Source organism: Schistocerca americana, chromosome 6 (genome assembly GCF_021461395.2).
Source record: "Schistocerca americana isolate TAMUIC-IGC-003095 chromosome 6, iqSchAmer2.1, whole genome shotgun sequence".
Taxonomy (NCBI): domain Eukaryota; kingdom Metazoa; phylum Arthropoda; class Insecta; order Orthoptera; family Acrididae; genus Schistocerca; species Schistocerca americana.
The window spans coordinates 392,981,440-393,001,856 of record NC_060124.1 but is presented as its reverse complement, the minus strand read 5'-3'; the positions used below and the strand labels follow the sequence as shown (position 1 = coordinate 393,001,856).

Sequence of the window (20,417 nt, the reverse complement as noted above, 5' to 3'; positions counted from 1 at the left end):
GGGGTAGGAGTATAGTGCTTCTCTGTGAAAGCCCTCTTAACACCTTCAGTATATTGTGCAAGGGAGGTCTTCACTGTCTCCAGGTGGTGAGACCGTATGTGAACAGTTTTTTGTGTGGAAGGGATGACTGCTATCTCAATGCAGGTACTGTTTGTAGGTAGTGGGTTTAATATTGTCAGAGATGTGGATGGAGCCAACAGAGATTGAGGTCAATGTCCAGGAACATTGCACACTGGACTCAGCAGGAGCAGATGAGGTTGACAGGTGTGGAGGGATGAGGACAGGGTGACTTGGCCCAGAGTCCACATCTTGATGTCATTAATGATCCCAAACCAAACATCAGGTTTGGGGTTTAGGGAGGCTAGGAAGATTTCCTCTAGATGACCCACAAAGAGGTTGGCACAAGAGTGGGCCACGAAAGTACCCCATGGCTGTGCAGCAGATTTGTTTACATACCTTCCCTTAAAAATGTAGTGTTTTTTAGATGGTAAGGTTTATAAGGAATGGAGTAGTGGGTTTGGAGTCTGAAGGACATTGGAAGAGGTAGTGTTCAACAGTAGCAAGGCCGAGGGCATTTGAGGGATGTCTGTGTATAGGGAAATGGTATCAACAGTGACAAGCACGGTGCCAAGATCTGAAGGGTTGGGGACAGCACAGCGTTGGTAAAGGAAGTGGTTGGTATCTCTGATGGGAGAGGGTATGTTTCGAGCCACTGGCTAGAGGTGTTTGTCAACAACAGTCAAAATTCTCTCAGTAGAAGCATAATAACCCAGCTACAAAGGGGCTGTTCAACACACATCTGAAAAAAATTAAAAATGTAAATAGCATTCTGCATCTGACAGATTTTAAGTTTTCTATTAACCACTTTCCTGGGAATAGAAATGAATCTTGTGGTGTGTGTGTGTGGGGGGGGGGGGGGAGGGGGGGGGGGCATTTGCTGTGTACATTGTATAAGAAGCAAACAAATTACAACACAGTACAAGTGATGTAGAAACAAAGAATTATACACTACAATTTTGTGCCACTTGTATTGCATCGCTACCCCATGGAAGAAAAAGTTTGGAACTGAAACTGAAGTCAGAGAAGTCCAAGTTTAATATCAAGCAAAAATTTTGTTTCAGTCATAAATCTTATACTGAGAACTAATTACATTACATACATTAAACAGTCACTGTTTAAGAACTAATTTTCTATAGCCATTGCTATTTATGAATAAGCCTTTACAAATGACATTACATTCCCTGCAACATGTTCATGTTACAATGTAAATCTGAGAATTACACAGTTTGTGGTTAACCCAACAAAAGAAAAAGATGATCTATGCAATCCTATCACGACGTCATACTTACATGCAGGACAACATCACAGAAGTGTCTATTCTTTCGCATCATGTGCAAAGCCTGGAGGGTGCGCTGGCTGTGTTTGTCATCTTGGAAGGTAAGTCCGTCCACAACTTGGGTAAGATGCCCTCCATTCTCAACCATCGTGTCTTCACCCTCACCAAGCACAAACTCTGCAATGACAAAATATGCCCGTAGAAGCAAATTGAAACAGCCTATAAAAACTTTGTATTTGGTGTGAAAGGAATATACATGTCAATTTTAAGACGGAAAAAGCAACATAAAATTGCTACCAGTTTATACAGCACAGTTACTGGAGTTCAATTCAATGGCACATTATCACATACCTCTGCTTTTTCCCTCCATGTGTAGGCCTACTTAATTTCTGATTCCCTTCCGATTGTTAACGTGAATTAGTGGTACGCATTTAAAAACTTCGGGCTTCCCATAAATAGTACCAAATTTTAGTCACAGTTTACTGTCGTCAGATCTCGAGAATCATTTCAATATCCCGCAGATGTTGCTGTTGTCCCCACAGTTACTACGAGCCTCCCTGAAGAGAACTGTAACAATGTTTACTTCACAGTCTATCTTTAAATACTTTGGAAACACTTAACACAGATTAACCGAAAATAACAGTATTAAAAGTTTCGTATCTGTCGATAACCATCACTTTCTAATCCAACAGCAATTACCCCACAATCTTCCGAGTCATTAACTTCGTCCTACAATCACGAACCACAAGCTATGTACAAATTGAATGAAAAAAAATGAAAACGACAAAAGATATGGAGAAACAAGTAACTTATTTTTATAGAATTCCAATTTTACTGTTGTCATAATTTCCCGATCCGCCTTCAGTCATTTTCTTCGAAATAGAACAGAGCATTTCGACGCACTTATGGGAAAACCGTGTCATGGCCGCCCGTTGTGACAGTTGGGAAGCGCGTGCGCACGAGAAACCCACCGTACAATGCCTTACAATAAACGGATCAATAGCACGCAACACTGCTGCCGAAAACTCGTTTTACTGAAGTTTACAAATGGCGGTCAATGCTCTTGTCCCACAAGTTGCAACAACGATGCAAGTTCCCAGGAGAACAATGTGTGTTATCTGCAGTATTTGCAGGATAGATATAAATGCTCAGAACAAAATCCAGAAGAAATTTGCGCGTTTCCGAGGGCAGCTTGTAACTGCCACATTTTGAGTCGATATTAACATTTTTTTTGTAATATTGGTACGTTACGCATTAACATAGATATTGATATCAGCGGAATGGTATCGTTTGTGTTTTTATTTCATTCAATGGATGAACTGCAATACTGTGCTCGTTTTCGATTGATCATTAAAGTAAATTTATCAATAACTGGTTGAAGTTTTAGGAACCAGTTTCTTTAATTCATCAGTTAAGAAAAGACGGCTGAATAAAACGTGAACCTTACTGCTCTCGATTTAAAACGTCTGGACTGCAAAAAACAAATCAATAATTCTTCCGGGCCACATACTGGTCGTCTCCACAACACATCAAAACTTTTTCGGAGTAGCAGTGAATAAATCTTTAACAGCTATGACCGTTAAGACTCATAAATGATTGGTTCCACGAGCTAAAGGTATGAACGGATGTGAATTAACTTCTGCCGTCGTTCTGAAAGTTCAAACTTAACGTGAAGCAGTCGGCTTAAGTCCTCGACAACCGCCGACATTTCAACAGGCGAACAAACATCCCGTAATTTTCAGGGCGGTATCCGCGGTTGTTGACGTTACGCGGCTGCATTTTCGTAGTTGTTTTAACAGTGTTTACGGGCAAAATTTTCATCTTGCAGCTGCATATCCTTCGCCGAGTTCTGGCCTCGATTGTTCATGAGAATATTTCCGAGACAATTTTCGCAAACACACCAAACTGGCACACTGCGGACGTGTTAAATTTTTTTAAAGCCTCCTATGGACAGCTTAAATAACTGCTTTATGCGGTATGGTTTTGTATTTCTTTTTTTATTGGACTGTCGCCGTAGTGTTGTTTTTAAAGAGTCTTTAGTGACTGATGGCAGTGAGAATCCACTCAACCTTGTGAAGCCCAATGAGTCGCTGTTTGATTTAATGAGATGCATAATTGATTCGCAAGCGATTGTGATGAGAGTTGACAGTGACAGGCGTAAGGGCAGAAATAATTGAAAGTTAGTCCCCTAACCAAGTTTGGATGGCTTAATTGTATGTGTAATTGTGATAGTCGATAATCGATATCCATGCAATATCGATGTTACGAACTTTAAGATCGATATTCCAATATCGTTTGTGAACAGTAACATAGACGTTAAGGACAAAAACCGGGCCACTTGTTACCGCTTTTAATTTCTTTGTTATTTAAATTTATCATTTTCTGAACATGTCTCGGAACTATTATGCCATGATTTTACTCTAGTCCGGATCACTTTCTGTCCGTCGTTGGCGCCCGATAGACGGTAACAGGAAGCATTTCACTCTCAATCGTACTCGCGTTGCGAACACAAATGTGTTGCTACGACGACACAAGCCAACGCATTAGCCAGAGTAGTTAATCTTCCCGATAAGACGCCGCGTGCGTGTTAGAGGGCATGTGTCCCGTCACGTGACCGCGCCGAGTCCATTCCGTTTCCCCATTGTTAATATGTCGTTGACTTACCCGTGAAGCTTCATCTATGTACTCCCGGTCGCACCTGCTCCACTGTTTCGTAATACAGTAGGATCATGTTCCTCCTCCATCCTCCGGCACCTATTTTGCGAGATATGAATTTAATTCGGTTTGGAAATTCCCCGTTGCACAAAACGCTTCGTTCATTTTGTGCGCTGCCTTTAGTAGGTAGTTTTGTTTTATTGCATTTCATAAAACAAATTACTGGAAAGAGAGAACCTCGGTATTTTTATACTATGCACGTCAGGAACTGAATAAAAAGAACTTTAATGATGGATAAATATTACAAAATCTTTAAGTCATTAATTCTGGAGATTTCACCTGAGCAGGTCTGTAAGCTCTCAGGACTTGGGTTCGTAGATGCGTCTACGTGTAGTTAACTTTGTTATATTTCTACATATACACGGGTGCGGCTTCTCTATTGCTCTTGTCAACAGCGCACACCGTCCTCGTAAAATGGCCTGTTTGACATGAGAAGACGGATATGTGGAACTAGCCTCAGTGGCAGCCACCTGTAGTCAAATGAGTCCGCGATCATGTGATCCCTTTTAGACAGATGCCACAGCCATTGCCGACACCGACACAAAGGAAGGCCTCGGCGCTTGTTCGTGACGTCACATCAGCTAGGTACGGCGAACGCCAGGTTAGTTGCAGGCATACTCATAATGGTGGTATCTCCCTCCCTGACAAAGGAAAATGTGAAACTATTGGCGGTAGTTTACCAACACGCATTGTTCTGAGAGATTTCTGCAATCAATTAAATGTGCAATTCATTACACTCCTGAACTTAAATTTCCACCTGTTTTAAGAATTGACATAAAAAAAAACTTCATGGTCCAACAGCAACAGAATTCGTGCTTCTTACCTTATTTGTAAATCTGAGGAAGTTACGTTTGTACTGGGTTACTTTTACAAGAAACTGAACATATTGGTGCTCTTCTTTAGGTATCTTGGTTGACTATGGGGTGAGGAGCACTGAATGTTAATGAAATATCTTGCGATTGTACACGTTGGGGGAGGGGGTGGGGGTACAGAAGAAGAGGCAAAACAGATACTTGTTTTATCAAATAATTTTTTTTATCTTATAAAGTTTCTCCTTTCAGTTGCAAGAGGGGAATATTTATCTTTTCTAATGTACATGTTTAAAAAAGTTTAAGTTCAGCAGTATTTTCGATGTATGAAGCTATTTTGTTTCCTGTTTAGAATTTCTTTCGTTGAAAACGACTGTAATCTAATGACGTAACAGTTGGACATTTACACATGTAAATTAGCTCACATTTCCAGTAACGATGGCAAACGAAAATAAATAAACAAAAGAAACGAGTTCATTGTAAGGGGATTGGGTTAAGTTTCGATAACAAAATTGATCAATTAAATATAGTTACTTGAATGTAAAATTTCCGAAGCTTGCAATGGGGCAAACCATCTTCTCATATTGATCTACGTTTGTTTCGACAGGATTCAGTAATACACAGAACTATGATCTTCATTTGTAGCTTTACGACAGTAAGAAAATCTTTCATCTAAATAAAACTGCAGAATCCAAAACAATACCAAACATTTTGTCCAAAAATAAGAGATTTATAGTGATAGGCACGGCCAGGCCTTTCTGCCTGCAACAGACCTGGCGTTCGCCGTGCCTATCTGACGACGTCACGAACAAGCGCCGAGGCCTTCCTTTGAGTCGGTGTTGGCCATTGCACGGTAGGAAGCAAATAGAGAGGCAGTCGATGTTAGAGAGAATAAGCCTGCCTGTCGTCCGGTAACTGCTTTGGAATTAAGTACAGGCAATTCCTCTTAACTGCTAAGCCAATTCCTATTTATGAGAGTTTAGAGAATAATTAACTAAAATCCATATCCACGAGAACAACAAAGAATTATGAAGTTTAATCTTGGCACACGAGGGAAGAAGGGATGAGCCTCACTTCACTGAATGGACGAAATATTTTCGTATCGTGGGTGCTAAAGATATCGGCAACCATGTTGGGCAGATACTATACGATATTACAGAGCCAGTGTCATGCAATATCGTATTTATCCGCCGAAACCGAACGGGTGACTCATGTAAAATGTCTCCCCTGTATGGGAATATACGTAATTGATGTACGCGTACAAGTTGTAGACACATGGTTGAAGACATAGGGAAGTTTGGGTCTGGCGGTAAGTTGTGTTCGGATGGCCCAACGGTAAAGCGACCGCTCGCGATATGCGGGAAATCCAGGTTTGCGTTGCGGTCCAGCACAAATCTTCATTGTCATTTCATTAAACAGCTGATGTTCCACATTCGCAAATACGAATGCATTTCTTGTATTGTGTTGGACAGAAATGTTTAACGTGATTACTTTCCTCTTCTCGCAGCATCCAGTAGTCTTGCGCCCAAAGTCAACCAATCATTTACTTTACAAGCTAACGTTACTGAACCGCCATGACCAATGACTAGATAAAATGCAAATGGGAAAAATGGTTTAAATGGCTCTGAGCACTATGGTACTTAACATCGGAGGTCATCAGTCCCCTAGAACTTAGAAATACTAACTAACCTAAGGACATCACACAAATCCATGCCCGAGGCAGGATTCGAACCTGCGACCTTAGCAGTCGCGCGGTTCCAGACTGAAGCGCCTAGAACCGCTCGGCCGGTGGTAACGGGATAGAAGAGTAAAAATTCCGTGGACTGTTTACATTAATCTAAAAATCCTAATTAATTATTCTAAACAGCTTCCGATTTATCACAGAGACAAACAGTTGCGTAGTTAGCAATGGAGGGTTTTAACGAAAGACAGGAAAACAAACGAATAGCCCACAGGACAGATAGGAATGGAGGACTTAATTATTACTTAATGTAAGTGAAATAGAAGGGGTAGGGACATATAGCCAGGCACAAGGATGTAAAGGTCGTTTTTTCCCCAGGTTGAAAGAGATATGAAAAGTTGCGGACGATGACCTCCTGGAGGAGTGTAGATGACAACAGAAAACACTGATGCCTATCAGCGAAGACTGTAAAATTTGGAAGAGAGGGAGGGGGAATCTTTATCTAACAATGGATGTCAAAATTATGAAATGACACAGACGATGGATAAAGAGTCATACAAGCAACCTACAATTATGTACTCCGCTGCAATTCTACTGAAAAACTGCATATCCTATATGAAAAACACCGGCGGAACATTTTCAACCTGAGTTATACATGGTTTAGAATAAGGAAAGTTATCGAGAGCTAGTTGTTGGATGGATTGTTATCACAGCAACAACGAATCACAGCTCGAGTTTGGTGACATCTGTTCTGTGCTCAGTTTTCATGTCGCTGTGCTATCTTAGCTGGTGGTTGCTATTCAGCTACAGATGACAATATTGTGGTCTATAACGGGGATAAATGTTCAGTTCTTTCATTACGTCGAATGTGCCATATTTCTCCCCCTTTTTTCAACCATAACGGACGCACGCACCATCATCTTCACTGCTCAACATTTACGAGTTAAGAAAGATAAAGTGCATCAATTTCTTCGTCTGATGAAGACGACAGTCTGATCCATGCGTAGCACGACCATCCCGCGTGTCTCTGACAGCGTCACTTCCGTGTGAAATTTTCACGTCGCGTCCACGCCATGGCAGACTCGCCGCCACCAGCAGTCCGCGCCAACCGTTTCTGTGTAAATTAGGCCTAAGAGAAGTTATGCTGTCAGACTTACAAGAAATGTGATTTTTTTACATTTGTTTTCGGGGACACTTGTGCCAGGAGCAGCGTTTCTAATTAAATAAAATCGTAGGGAAGGGAGTAAGAGGGTTGTAGCCCCTCCCCGATGTTGTTCAATCTGTATATTGAGCAAGAAGTAAAGGAAACAAAAGAAAAATTCGGAGTAGGTATTAAAATTCATGGAGAAGAAATAAAAACTTTGAGGTTCGCCGATGACATTGTAATTCTGTCAGAGACAGCAAAGGACTTGGAAGAGCTGTTGAATGGAATGGACAGTGTCTTGAAAGGAGGATATAAGATGAACATCAACAAAAGCAAAACGAGGATAATGGAATGTAGTCAAATTAAATCGGGTGATGCTGAGGGAATTAAATTAGGAAATGAGACACTTAAAGTAGTAAAGGAGTTTTGCTGTTTAGGGAGAAAAATAACTGATGATGGTCGAAGTAGAGAGGATATAAAATGTAGACTGGCAATCACAAGGAAATCGTTTCTGAAGAAGAGAAAGTTGTTAACGTCGAGTATAGATTTAAGTGTCAGGAAGTCGTTTCTGAAAGTATTTGTATGGAGTGTAGCCATGTATGGAAGTGAAACATGGACGATAAATAGTTTGGACAAGAAGAGAATAGAAGCTTTCGAAATGTGGTGCTACAGAAGAATGCTGAAGATTAGATGGGTAGATCACATAACTAATGAAGAAGTATTGAATAGGATTGGGGAGAAAAGTTTGTGGCACAACTTGACCAGAAGAAGGGATCGGTCGGTAGGACATGTTCTGAGGCATCAAGGGATCATCAATTTAGCATTGGAGGGCAGCGTGGAGGGTAAAAATCGTAGAGGGAGACCAAGAGATGAATACACTAAGCAGATTCAGAAGGATGTAGGTTGCAGTAGGTACTGGGAGATGAAAAAGCTTGCACAGGATAGAGTAGCATGGAGAGCTGCATCAAACCAGTCTCAGGACTGAAGACCACAACAACATGGCATTATTGGCCTAGAGACCACGTCTTACTGGTACGATAGGATTTCTGAGTAAGCACAATCGACTGTTTACAGTGGAACATTGGCAAGGTGCCCCTGCGTAAGGAGAAGGAGCCATCGGGATGATTGCAGAGGAGGGTAAGTGGTTTGCTTACACGGGTATCAAGAGAGTAGAGGGGTAGAGGGAAGACTGGGGGAGGGGGATGGACAGATGTCTTCCATGTTGGCCGACCGATGTGACCGAGAGGTTCTAGGCGCTTCAGTCCGGAGCCGCGCTGCTGCTACGGTCACAGGTTCCAATCCTGCCTCGCGCATGGATGTGTGTGATGTCCTGAAGTTAGTTAGGTTTAAGTAGTTCTAAGTCTAGGGGAATGATGACCTCAGATGTCATGTCCCATAGTGCTTAGAGCCATTTGAACCATCTTCCATGTTGGCAAACCTTCAAAACGTAGCTGCGGAAAACAATTAGTAAAATTTCCTCGCCACTGGTCACATCGCATACTAGTGGAATTCGTTTCTAGCAGTCCGACGGTGAAGCATCCGGAAGCATGCTAAATCTCATTAGCTGTTATGATTCAAAACTGAGCCGCCTTACATCGTGACGCGCACTACAGCAGACGTTGTGGACGTGCGCAATATGCGACGGATATCGCATAACTTGCGAGTGTGCATCTGCGAAAACTTTGACATCAGCAGCTCCAGACCAAGGAGAAAAAAAAAACACTGGGAATTTGCGGACTGCAGCTTCCGATTGCAAGATCGTGTTTGCCAGCAGAAACAAAGTACAGAATTACGCATCTGATGCTTGTTTATGTTCGCCGTTCACCCCCTAGGGACAAAGTCTGGTTGATGCAGCCGATCTCTCTCTCTCTCTCTCTCTCTCTCTCTCTCTCTCTCTACAATTCCCACAACACCTCCATAGATGTCCACAGACTTCAGGGGTTATAGGCTAATACTGTATGATGTACCGTTACCGCTACGTTCGTTGCTTTCCACGATTTTCTCCTTGGGGATTTGAGAATTTATTTCCGTCTCTCTAGTCTAAGTTCCTCATTTTCGTTATGATTGTTCGTAAAATAGCCTCAAATGGCTCTGAGCACTATGGGACTTAACATCTATGGTCATCAATCCCCTAGAACTTAGAACTACTTAAACCTAACTAACCTAAGAACATCACACAACACCCAGTCATCACGAGGCAGAGAAAATCCCTGACCCCGCCGGGAATCGAACCCGGGAACCCGGGCGCGGGAAGCGAGTAACAGCCTCAGAATCTTTATGCACCTAGTACCTATGTCTAGATCAAAACGCACCAGAAAGTGATAAGCAGGTGGCCCTTTCTCATGGGCAGAGACTACTAAAAGTATGCATTTTTTTTAGTTTCTAAGTACTTTTACACAAAGCCTCTTAAAAGGACGGGAACGAAACTTCACTTCACCACCATCTAACGCGCGCGCGCGCACACACACACTAACACGCACACACGCACACGCGCACACACGCACACACGCACACAGCGTACAGCGTGTATTCTGGGATATAGCAGGAACGATCATTCGAATCAAAAGAGTCTAGTAAAAATGGACTCAACAATGTATACCTTAAGAGCGATGAGCACTTTTTCATCTTCGCTAATGTGAAACTTTTCTTCTAACGAAGAACTATTCACAGCTCAAAATGTGTTCCATCTTTGAGTCCCGTGTTTACTATATGGACTTTTTTGCTTCGAAGGATCGCTCCCGTCATATCCCTGAACATATTGATCATTCATCCTGGGACACTATATCTGTGTAAAACCTCAGAATCAATCCATATGTAGTTAAATTTCTTGATTATATTTAAAATTCATTAAGCCTTTAATCAGAAGCGTGAACATGGTATTTCTTGTTTCCATTCATTATGGCTATGCCTTGAATTACCTTTTATCAGAGGGCTGAGAGAGACCCGAACCGGAGAAGTGCCTGTGCGCAACCGCAAAACGGGTAGTGAAGCCCTAGCGGCAAATGTCAGCTGTCTCACTGTCACTGCTGTAAGCGAATTAATACTGGGTGGTTGGAATTAAAGTGCAGTTACCAACAATGGTCAAGTGCGAGTTATAATTATCGTATGGCGGCGGTACTTTTATAGATATTCTCATGTGTAAATGCGGATACGGATTTATGCTGGAAAAACAATTAGTTTCAATTTTGACCACCACGCGCAAACCTGGCGCTGTGAATGCAAGAAAGACGTATAGAAATGTTTCCACATGTAATGGATTAGAAACTGGACGTGAACAGGAAAGGTCAAACGAGTGAGGGGGGGGGGGGGGGGGTGACGATGCCGATTATATTATTAACCGCAGCTTAGACAATTAGTTTAACATGTGCACCGGAGACGTTGACGAGCTACTGTACAGCGCCAGATTTGCACCCAGTGGCCAAAATTGGAACTAATTTTTTTTCCCATGCAAATCTGTTCTGCACTAAAACATGGCATATCTACCAAGTTTCGCTGCCATACGATAATTACAGCCCACACTGGACCTCTGTGAAAAGCTACACTTTTCTTATAATCACCCAGTATTTTTAGCTCAAGCCGCAGTGTCGGCGCCAGCTGACAAACACACGAACTGCGACGAATTCTTCGTTATTTACATTACATCTCGACTAAAGTGTCAGTGTGTCCATGGTGATTCTCTGAGCTAGAAAGTTTTAGTGCCTCACGTCAAAACACCGTAATATTATCGTCCACACCAATACTGTCCCTGATCTTGTCGAAGATCCGAGATCAAAGACGACGCTAACATTGATAAATTACGAGGGTCAGTCAAAAAGTAATGCCTCCTATTTTTTTTTTCTAGGTTTAATTGTCAGGAAATTTAAATGCAATTACATAGGTTGAAAACCACAACATTGAGGATCATTTTGTCATTTTTCAATGTAATCTCCGCCCATCTCTACAGTTTTGGTCCATCTTTGAACAAGGGCATGTATCCCAGCACGGTAAAAATCACAGCTCTGCTTCCTAAGCCATTGACGCACGGATGTTTTGACGGCCTCCTCATCTTCAAAATGAATCCCACGATGAGCTTCTTTTAGTGGCCCGAACAGATGGAAGTCTGATGGTGTCAGGTCAGGGCTGTATGGGGGATGAGGCAAAACTTCCCATCCAATTTTGACAATCTCGTCAGAGGTGTGACGACTGGTGTGTGGTCTTGCATTGTCATGCAAAAGAAGAACATCTGCCATTGATTCTGTTGGGTGAACTCGCTGAAGACGTGCTTTAAGTTTGTTGAGGGTTGTGACGTATTGAACAGAATTTATTGTGCATCCCTGCTCCAAAAAATCAACCAGAATCACACCCTCTGTATCCCAGAAAACTGTTGCCATAACTTTCCCTCCCGATCGCACAGTTTTGAATTTTTTCTTCCTCGGCGAGCTTGTGTGACGCCACTCCATTGACTGCCTCTTTGATTCGGGTTCAAAAAAATGCACCCATGTTTCGTCCCCGGTCACAATTTTTTTCAGAAACTCATCTCCCTCCAAACGGAAGCGCTGCAAGTGTTGGGAGGCTATTGTTTTCCTTGCCTCTTTATTCTGATCGGTTAACATTCTTGGAACCCACCGTGCACAAACTTTTGAGTACCCCAATTGTTTAATAATCGTGATCACACTGCCTTTACTAAGAGAAATAATGCGACACACTTCATCTGCAGTCACCCGACGGTCACCACGAATGATGTCATCAACTTGCTGAATGTTGTGTGGAGTCACTGCACTCACCGGCCTGCCGCTCCGCTTTTCGTCAGTCAACGGTGTTTGCCCTTCAGCTTCCTTACAACGACGAACCCATCGTCTAACAGTGCTGACATCCACTGTCACAACACCATACACCTTCTTCAGTCTTTCATGAATGCGTATGGGCGTTTCACCTTCTGCATTCAAGAATTCAATCACACAACGCTGTCTCAAACGAACATCGATGTCGGCCATCTTACAAACTTCTGCTGTGCTGCCACCTGTTGACACAGAAAGTTACTACTGCAGTGGATTGCAGAAGAAGGTTTGAGGAATGGCGCCAAATTCAAATTTTTCACTTAACTTAATTTCTTTAAGTAGAAAAAAAATGGGAGGCATTACTTTTTGACCGACCCTCGTAAATCTTGACTCCTTTATGTGTCGGTTTTTTATTTTTCATTCACGGGAAGCCTAACCTCGAAAGGTTTGCTTTCAGAACATGCCTTATATTACAGATGGATTAAGCTGTGCGGTCAGTGACGCGAGGTCTGCGGGAAGCTGAACCACACTGGCGGCACCCAGTCTAGTACACCGTTGGAACTCTGCCAGCGAACACAGCCGCATGCAGTCCCAAGTCCTTTTACCACTCTACGACCGGTCCGGTGAGTGCGCCAAGCACCTAGTGCAGGCGTGAGCAACCTGCGATGACCCGCGGACCTGATTCACATTACTCACACGCGAGGGCGGCCCCTTCGTGCGACGCGACAGTAGCGCTCCTAGCTCACGAAGTCAAAACTATAGCGTTCGTGACGTTAATATTTGTAGGGTAGCTCACCGATACGAGTGGCGTCCTTTCCGGACACGTCATGCAAATAAATTATCCCTCAATTTTTCAGAAAACATTCATTTTACGTTCATCCTAACTTCAGATGTTTAGGTGTCGTGAACAGAGATTCCTTACTTACGACCTTATACAAAAGCTGCCTTAAATAAAACTTCCGTTGCAAAGTTTTGTAACGCCGTTAGTAAAGAAATAACGTTGGCGACACGTCAGATATGTGTAAATACTCAAGACGGGATCTAGGCATCTTGAAATGTCTTCGCGGAAAACTGACTATAAAAGCAACTGATTGCTGTTAATTCATTATAAATTAGCTTTAATTCTAACAGTTGCAATGATGTAACATGCCCACAACGGACGAGATTATTTACCTATATTAACAGTAGAGAGAATAGAAAAATGACAATGGGATAGGCAGGACCAGCCGACAAGCAATTGTAATAACTTTGTCATTATCGGCCACAGGAAGGCCACTTGAGTTTTTGTTGATAATAACACTAAATTTCAAAGGAGCATTTTTAAATGCTTAGCCAAAAATACTTCTGATGAGCGGCATAGGCATGCGCATGGGTTGTCTCCGTGACACTAAATTAATTTCTTTGTCCATTTGAAAAAGTATAAAAGTCTTCATCGCTGCAAACTAGCATATAACGGCTGTACTATAAAAAACTGGAAAGATGCGAACAGGAAGGTGAATTGTCAAACCAATAATAGTCGCGCTCACACACGCAATACACACTGTTAATAATGAGAATATTTTGGTCGGCATCTATGTTCGTTGATATTTCCCATGTATTGAAAATACGACAACTTTCACCCTCAGACAGTCAATATATTGACGTATTAACAATAATATGGAGTGTGAGAGAGGCCTTTATCTCGACCGAATTTCTCCCATACTATGCCCCGCACCCCTTCAAGGCAGAGAGATGCGTAGTTCCCGCTTTGCTCACGCACATAAACACAAGGGCCATATTCAACTTTTATAGTCCTGTCTTCCTCAGTTGCGTGTAATATTACGGTATATTGATAATTTTTACTTATGGCATCAAAACAAGCGTTCAGTGCATAGTGCTGTGGAATGTGGAAAAAACCGCAAATTGGCGTTCATAAGAAGAACACCAAAAATGCAACAGGAGCGTAATATGTAAGAAATTGTCCATGCAACCTGCCACTAATGATGCCTTGCAGAAAATAAAGGCGAAACGCGTATGGCACTAAAACTGTGTTTTATTCAGTTGCTGTCAGACGGTCCGTAAGTAAAAATTATCAATATACCGTAATACAAGGGCCATAACTTCGCGCGCAAACTGAAAACGTGTTCGTTGTTCAAATCAGGCAGCGGCAAAATGGCGTTTCACATACGCTAAGAAGTATACTAAAAATAGATTAACCAAAACGTTGCAAGCAGCTTGACAGTAACGAATGCTGACAAGTGTGAAACCAAAACGTAGAAAACTGTTTATATCCAAACACAATGAGTTTAGAATTGTAGATCAACGCTTTCGTTTCGACCACGTAAAAAAAGTGGTCGCATTTTCGAAGTATACGTATCTGCTGAATGCTCCGGCAGGTTTGCTATTACAAGAACTGAAACTCACACTACAGCATGCTGATGAGTTAGTGATACACATATCATCGACGGTTTTAAGTTTTTGCGCATAGTAGTAATTAGGCAGCTCTAATAAAGAAAATATGCCGGCCGAAAAAGCAACGAAGAATACCGGAAGTTTCAAAATGAATCTCGACGTTTTAAGGCTTTATAGCATTTATTACATTCAAGTTACAATTATAAACAATACATTTAATAAAAGAGCAACTCAAAGTTTCTCTTACAAGTGTTCAAAGTCGTCAAGTCCCCAATGGATTCACTCTTGGGGGGGGGGATTGAAAGCACATCAGGCGTTCTGAGATAACCGGTCTGTGCGATCAGGTAGGATTTATATAATACTCCCCTGCCCTGTAACTGCACAGGTGTGCTGGCTTTTCTTTGATAGTGCTACGACCTGCTCCTACCAACGTCGCATCGAAGTTTTGTTTAGCACTGGATGATGGAACCAACGAATAAGATTTCTCGTTTTGTTGAAAGAGAGGTATTTATTGATTAAGTATCAACTCACACAAAAAACAGAAACTTGGAGTGCAATTATATATGTAATTTTCTTTTCAGACTACTAAAAATCAAGAAATTTCTGAAACTTTTTAATAAGTTGTGTTTGGGAAAACGTTCCTGTTGGTCTCACCTTTTTCTTGCGGAAGTGCGTTGTTATTTTACCTTTTCACATCGACTGGATTGGCCATGTATATTTTTCATTCTTGTGAAAAGGCTTTCGAATTTCACTGCTCTGTAAATGACAAAAGCCACTATTGGACATAACGGTCGAACATCACAGATGAAACTTCCTGGCAGATTAAAACTGTGTGCCCGACCGAGACTCGAACTCGGGACCTTTGCCTTTCGCGGGCAAGTGCTCTACCAACTGAGCTACCGAAGCACGACTCACGCCCGGTACTCACAGATTTACTTCTGCCAGTACCTCGTCTCCTACCTTCCAAACTTTACAGAAGCTCTCCTGCGAAACTTGCAGAACTAGCACTCCTGAAAGAAAGGATATTGCGGAGACATGGCTTAGCAAGAGCCTGGGGGATGTTTCCAGAATCTCATTCTGATCACAGATGAAGTTAACTGTAACCAGCTCCAACATTTTTAATAACTAATTTATTTTACTGTAATTAGTTTCGGACCTCGGTCCATCGTCAGAGGGCGCTGAGGGCCACTCGTAAATACATCACGTTTTTCAGATAACGATTTACTTAATTACATGCTTGTCACGAAGAAAAAAAATGAGTATTGTCTTTTGCAACTGAATACTTATTTTGCTTTCAACTATCATGCATCACCAGTGCCCGATAAAAGATAATTGTTTACAGGTATTTTTATGCGAGACATGTAATGTTTCCTGGCACCGCATTAAGCTTATCTTAATATTTACATTTACAGGACTGTGACTTATCACTAGTGGTTTTTTTTTTTTGTTTTTTCCGAGTCCCAACTGGCTCTTGGATGGGTACCAGACAAACACAGTTTAAGTGTTCAATAGCTCGATTTGTTTTGCACGCTATCCTCTAATTTAACTATTTAAACGAGATTTTTGTTATGTTAAATTTTGCTTGGAAAGTGGAAGAAAGTACAGCACAGCATTCGAAATGTCGACTATGGCTTTTGGCGAATCTACTATGTATAAGAGTTTACGAATAGCACACCAATTACTGACAGTATGGGAGAAGTAACGAAAATGGTTCTGGAAAATCGCCGTATCACCGTCAGAGAAGTTGCTGATGATGTCGAGGTATCCTTTGGGTCACGCCAAGCAATTTTTTCCAGGTGCTTTTGGCATGAAATACGTAGCAGCAAAGTCTGTTCCGAAATAATTAGACTTGGACTAAAAAAATCGACGTCGCGTGTAAATCGCTCCGGAGTTGCTCAATGATGACAGCGATCCAGGGCTTCTAAAGAAGGTTATAACAGATGATGAGACATGGGTGTACGGTTAGGAAGTCTAAACCAAGGCCCATCCGTCCCAATGCAAACTGCCTGAAGAGCCAAAACCAAGAGATTCGACAAGTTCGATCACACGTGAAGGTTTTCGCACTATTTTCTTCGATTTGCAACGGGATAGTGCATCACGAGTTCCTGCCTTATGGTCGTAGAATCAATAAGAAATACTAGCTGCAAGTTATTCGCCGTTTGTTTGAAGTAATCCCAAGAAAATGGCCAGAATTGTGGCAAAACCAGTGGTGGAAATTGCATTACTATAATGCTCCCGTTTACAATCTCAACGCTTGATCGTGATTTTGACAAGAAACTAAACAGTTACGTCGCCTCAGCACCGTACTGGTCGGACATGGTCTCCTGCAACTTTTTATTCCTGGGGCTGAAGAGAACCATTAAAGGACGTCGCTCCGCCACCATTGACGAGATTAAAATAGTATTATACATGGAAGCGCCAAAGAAACTGATACAGGCATGCGTATTCAAATACAGAGTCATGTAAACAGGCAGAATACGGCGCTGCGCTCGGCAACGCCTTATAAGCGTCTGGCTATTGCTGCTACAATGGCAGGTTATCAAGATTTAAGTAAATTTGAACGTGGTGTTACAGTCGGCGCACAAGCGGTGGGACACAGCATCTGCGAGGTAGCGATGAAGTGGGGATTTTCCCGTACGACCATTTCACGAGTGTCCCGTGAATATCAGGAATCCGGTAAAATATCAAATCTCCGACATCGCTGTGGCAGGAGAAAGATCCTGCAAGAACGGGCCCAACGATGACTGAAGAGAATCGTTCAATGTTACAAAAGTGCAACCATTCTGCAAATTGCAGCAGATTTCAATGCTGAGCCATCGACAAGTATCAGTGTACAACGAAACATCGTCGATACGGGCTTTCGGAGCCAAAGGCCCGGTCGTGTACCCTTCATGACTACACGACACAAAGCTTTACGCCTCGCCTTGGCTCGTCAACACCAACATTGGACTGTTGATGACTGGAAACATGTTGCCTAGTCGAACGAGTTTCGTTTCAAGTTTTATCGAGCGGATGGACGAGTACGTGTATGGAGACAACCTCATGAATCCATGAACCCTGCATGTCAGCAGTGACTGTTCAAGCTGGTAAGGCGCTGTAATGATGTGGGGTGTCTCCAGTTAGAGTGATGTGGCACCCTTGATACGTCCAGATGCGACTCTGACAGGTGACACGTACGTAAGCATACTGTGATCACGTGCATTCATTCATGTCCCTTGTGCATTCCGACGGACTTGTGCAATTCCAGCAGTAACTGCGACACCCCACACGTCCAGAATTGGTACAGAGTGGCTCCAGGAGCACTGTTCTGAGTTTAAACACTTCAGATGGCCACGAAACTCACCAGAAATGAATATTATTGAGCATATCTGGGATATCTTGCAACATAATACGGTTCCGAAGAGAACTCTAACCCCTTGAACTAACGGCCTTATAGACAGCCGTGCAGGACTGATAGTACCAATTCCCTCCAGCACTACTTCAGACATTACTTGGGTTGCGTGCTCGCGGGGACCCTACAAGATACTTGGCCGGTGTACCAGTTTCGTTGGCTATTCCGTGTATGTGGAGGGATTACTTTGAAGGGGGCAAAGTTTCTGTTTGTGAGCAAAAAGATTCTTTAAGAAAACAATTCGTTACTTTTTGATCACAGCTCATATGCATGATATATAAAGTCTTATTTTACAGGCCACTGAGAACGCCTAATGCGAATAGGTGAAAAATGTTTGGTTGAACACAAAATTAACATTCGAAAAGATATTTATTCTTGTCTTATTGCAGTAGCAAATGAAGAATGACTGCAAATATGAACAATACGTACAATATACGTTACAACAGAGGTCGGCTTCGTCGATGTGTGTCATGCCGAATTATGATCCAGTCTGAGATGCACCTTATCCGGTGTGGATGAACATTTCAGGATTACAGGTGATCTACGTTGTGAAGATGAGGCCACCCACAGGGCCCCTCAACAACAGCAACGGCGCCAGCTCTTCCCACGTGTGCGGAAGGCGTTATCTGAGACCCTCTGCAGATAAGGCGTCTCGGCTCTCCAGAGCATTTCTCGCAGCAGTCGCACGTGCATCTCTCTGCTCTCCCTGCGCAATCGCAGCCTACCCTCAAACAGCACGTTTACAGGGTGTTTCAAAAATGACCGGTATATTTGAAACGGCAATAAAAACTAAACGAGCAGCGATAGAAATACACCGTTTGTTGCAATATGCTTGGGACAACAGTACATTTTCAGGCGGACAAACTTTCGAAATTACAGTAGTTACAATTTTCAACAACAGATGGCGCTGCAAGTGATGTGAAAGATATAGAAGACAACGCAGTCTGTGGGTGCGCCATTCTGTACGTCGTCTTTCTGCTGTAAGCGTGTGCTGTTCACAACGTGCAAGTGTGCTGTGGACAACATGGTTTATTCCTTAGAACAGAGGATTTTTCTGGTGTTGGAATTCCACCGCCTAGAACACAGTGTTGTTGCAACAAGACGAAGTTTTCAACGGAGGTTTAATGTAACCAAAGGACCGAAAAGCGATACAATAAAGGATCTGTTTGAAAAATTTCAACGGACTGGGAACGTGACGAATGAACGTGCTGGAAAGGTAGGGCGACCGCGTACGGCAACCACAGAGGGCAACGCGCAGCTAGTGCAGCAGGTGATCCAACAGCGGCCTCGGGTTTCCGTTCGCCGTGTTGCAGCTGCGGTCCAAATGACGCCAACGTCCACGTATCGTCTCATGCGCCAGAGTTTACACCTCTATCCATACAAAATTCAAACGCGGCAACCCCTCAGCGCCGCTACCATTGCTGCACGAGAGGCATTCGCTAAAGATATAGTGCACAGGATTGATGACGGCGATATGCATGTGGGCAGCATTTGGTTTACTGACGAAGCTTATTTTTACCTGGACGGCTTCGTCAATAAACAGAACTGGCGCATATGGGGAACCGAAAAGCCCCATGTTGCAGTCCCATCGTCCCTGCATCCTCAAAAAGTACTGGTCTGGGCCGCCATTTCTTCCAAAGGAATCATTGGCCCATTTTTCAGATCCGAAACGATTACTGCATCACGCTATCTGGACATTCTTCGTGAATTTGTGGCGGTACAAACTGCCTTAGACGACACTGCGAACACCTCGTGGTTTATGCAAGATGGTGCCCGGCCACATCGCACGGCCGACATCTTTAATTTCCTGAATGAATATTTCGATGATCTTGTGATTGCTTTGGGCTATCCGAAACATACAGGAGGCGGCGTGGATTGGCCTCCCTATTCGCCAGACATGAACCCCTGTGACTTCTTTCTGTGGGGACACTTTAAAGACCAGGTGTACCGCCAGAATCCAGAAACAATTGAACAGCTGAAGCAGTACATCTCATCTGCATGTGAAGCCATTCCGCCAGACACGTTGTCAAAGGTTTCGGGTAATTTCATTCAGAGACTACGCCATATTATTGCTACGCATGGTGGATATGTGGAAAATATCGTACTATAGAGTTTCCCAGACCGCAGCGCCATCTGTTGTTGACAATTGTAATTACTGTAATTTCTAAAGTTTGTCTGCCTGAAAATGTACTG

The 20,417-nt window shown here is 42.8% G+C and overlaps 1 protein-coding gene across 3 annotated transcripts in view; it reads right to left on the bottom strand.

Annotated features, from left to right (window-relative positions):
- LOC124619248 (influenza virus NS1A-binding protein homolog) overlaps window positions 1-20,417 on the bottom strand; it is a 112,306-nt gene that overhangs the window by 43,413 nt on the left and 48,476 nt on the right. For 2 of the 3 annotated variants that reach the window (XM_047145502.1, XM_047145504.1), the window contains exon 2: window positions 1,350-1,513. In XM_047145502.1, the coding sequence (XP_047001458.1) occupies window positions 1,350-1,513 (164 nt within the window). Of the gene's footprint in view, window positions 1-1,349; window positions 1,514-1,687; window positions 1,876-20,417 lie in introns of those variants that run through there. The other variant, XM_047145503.1, reaches the window with a different exon arrangement.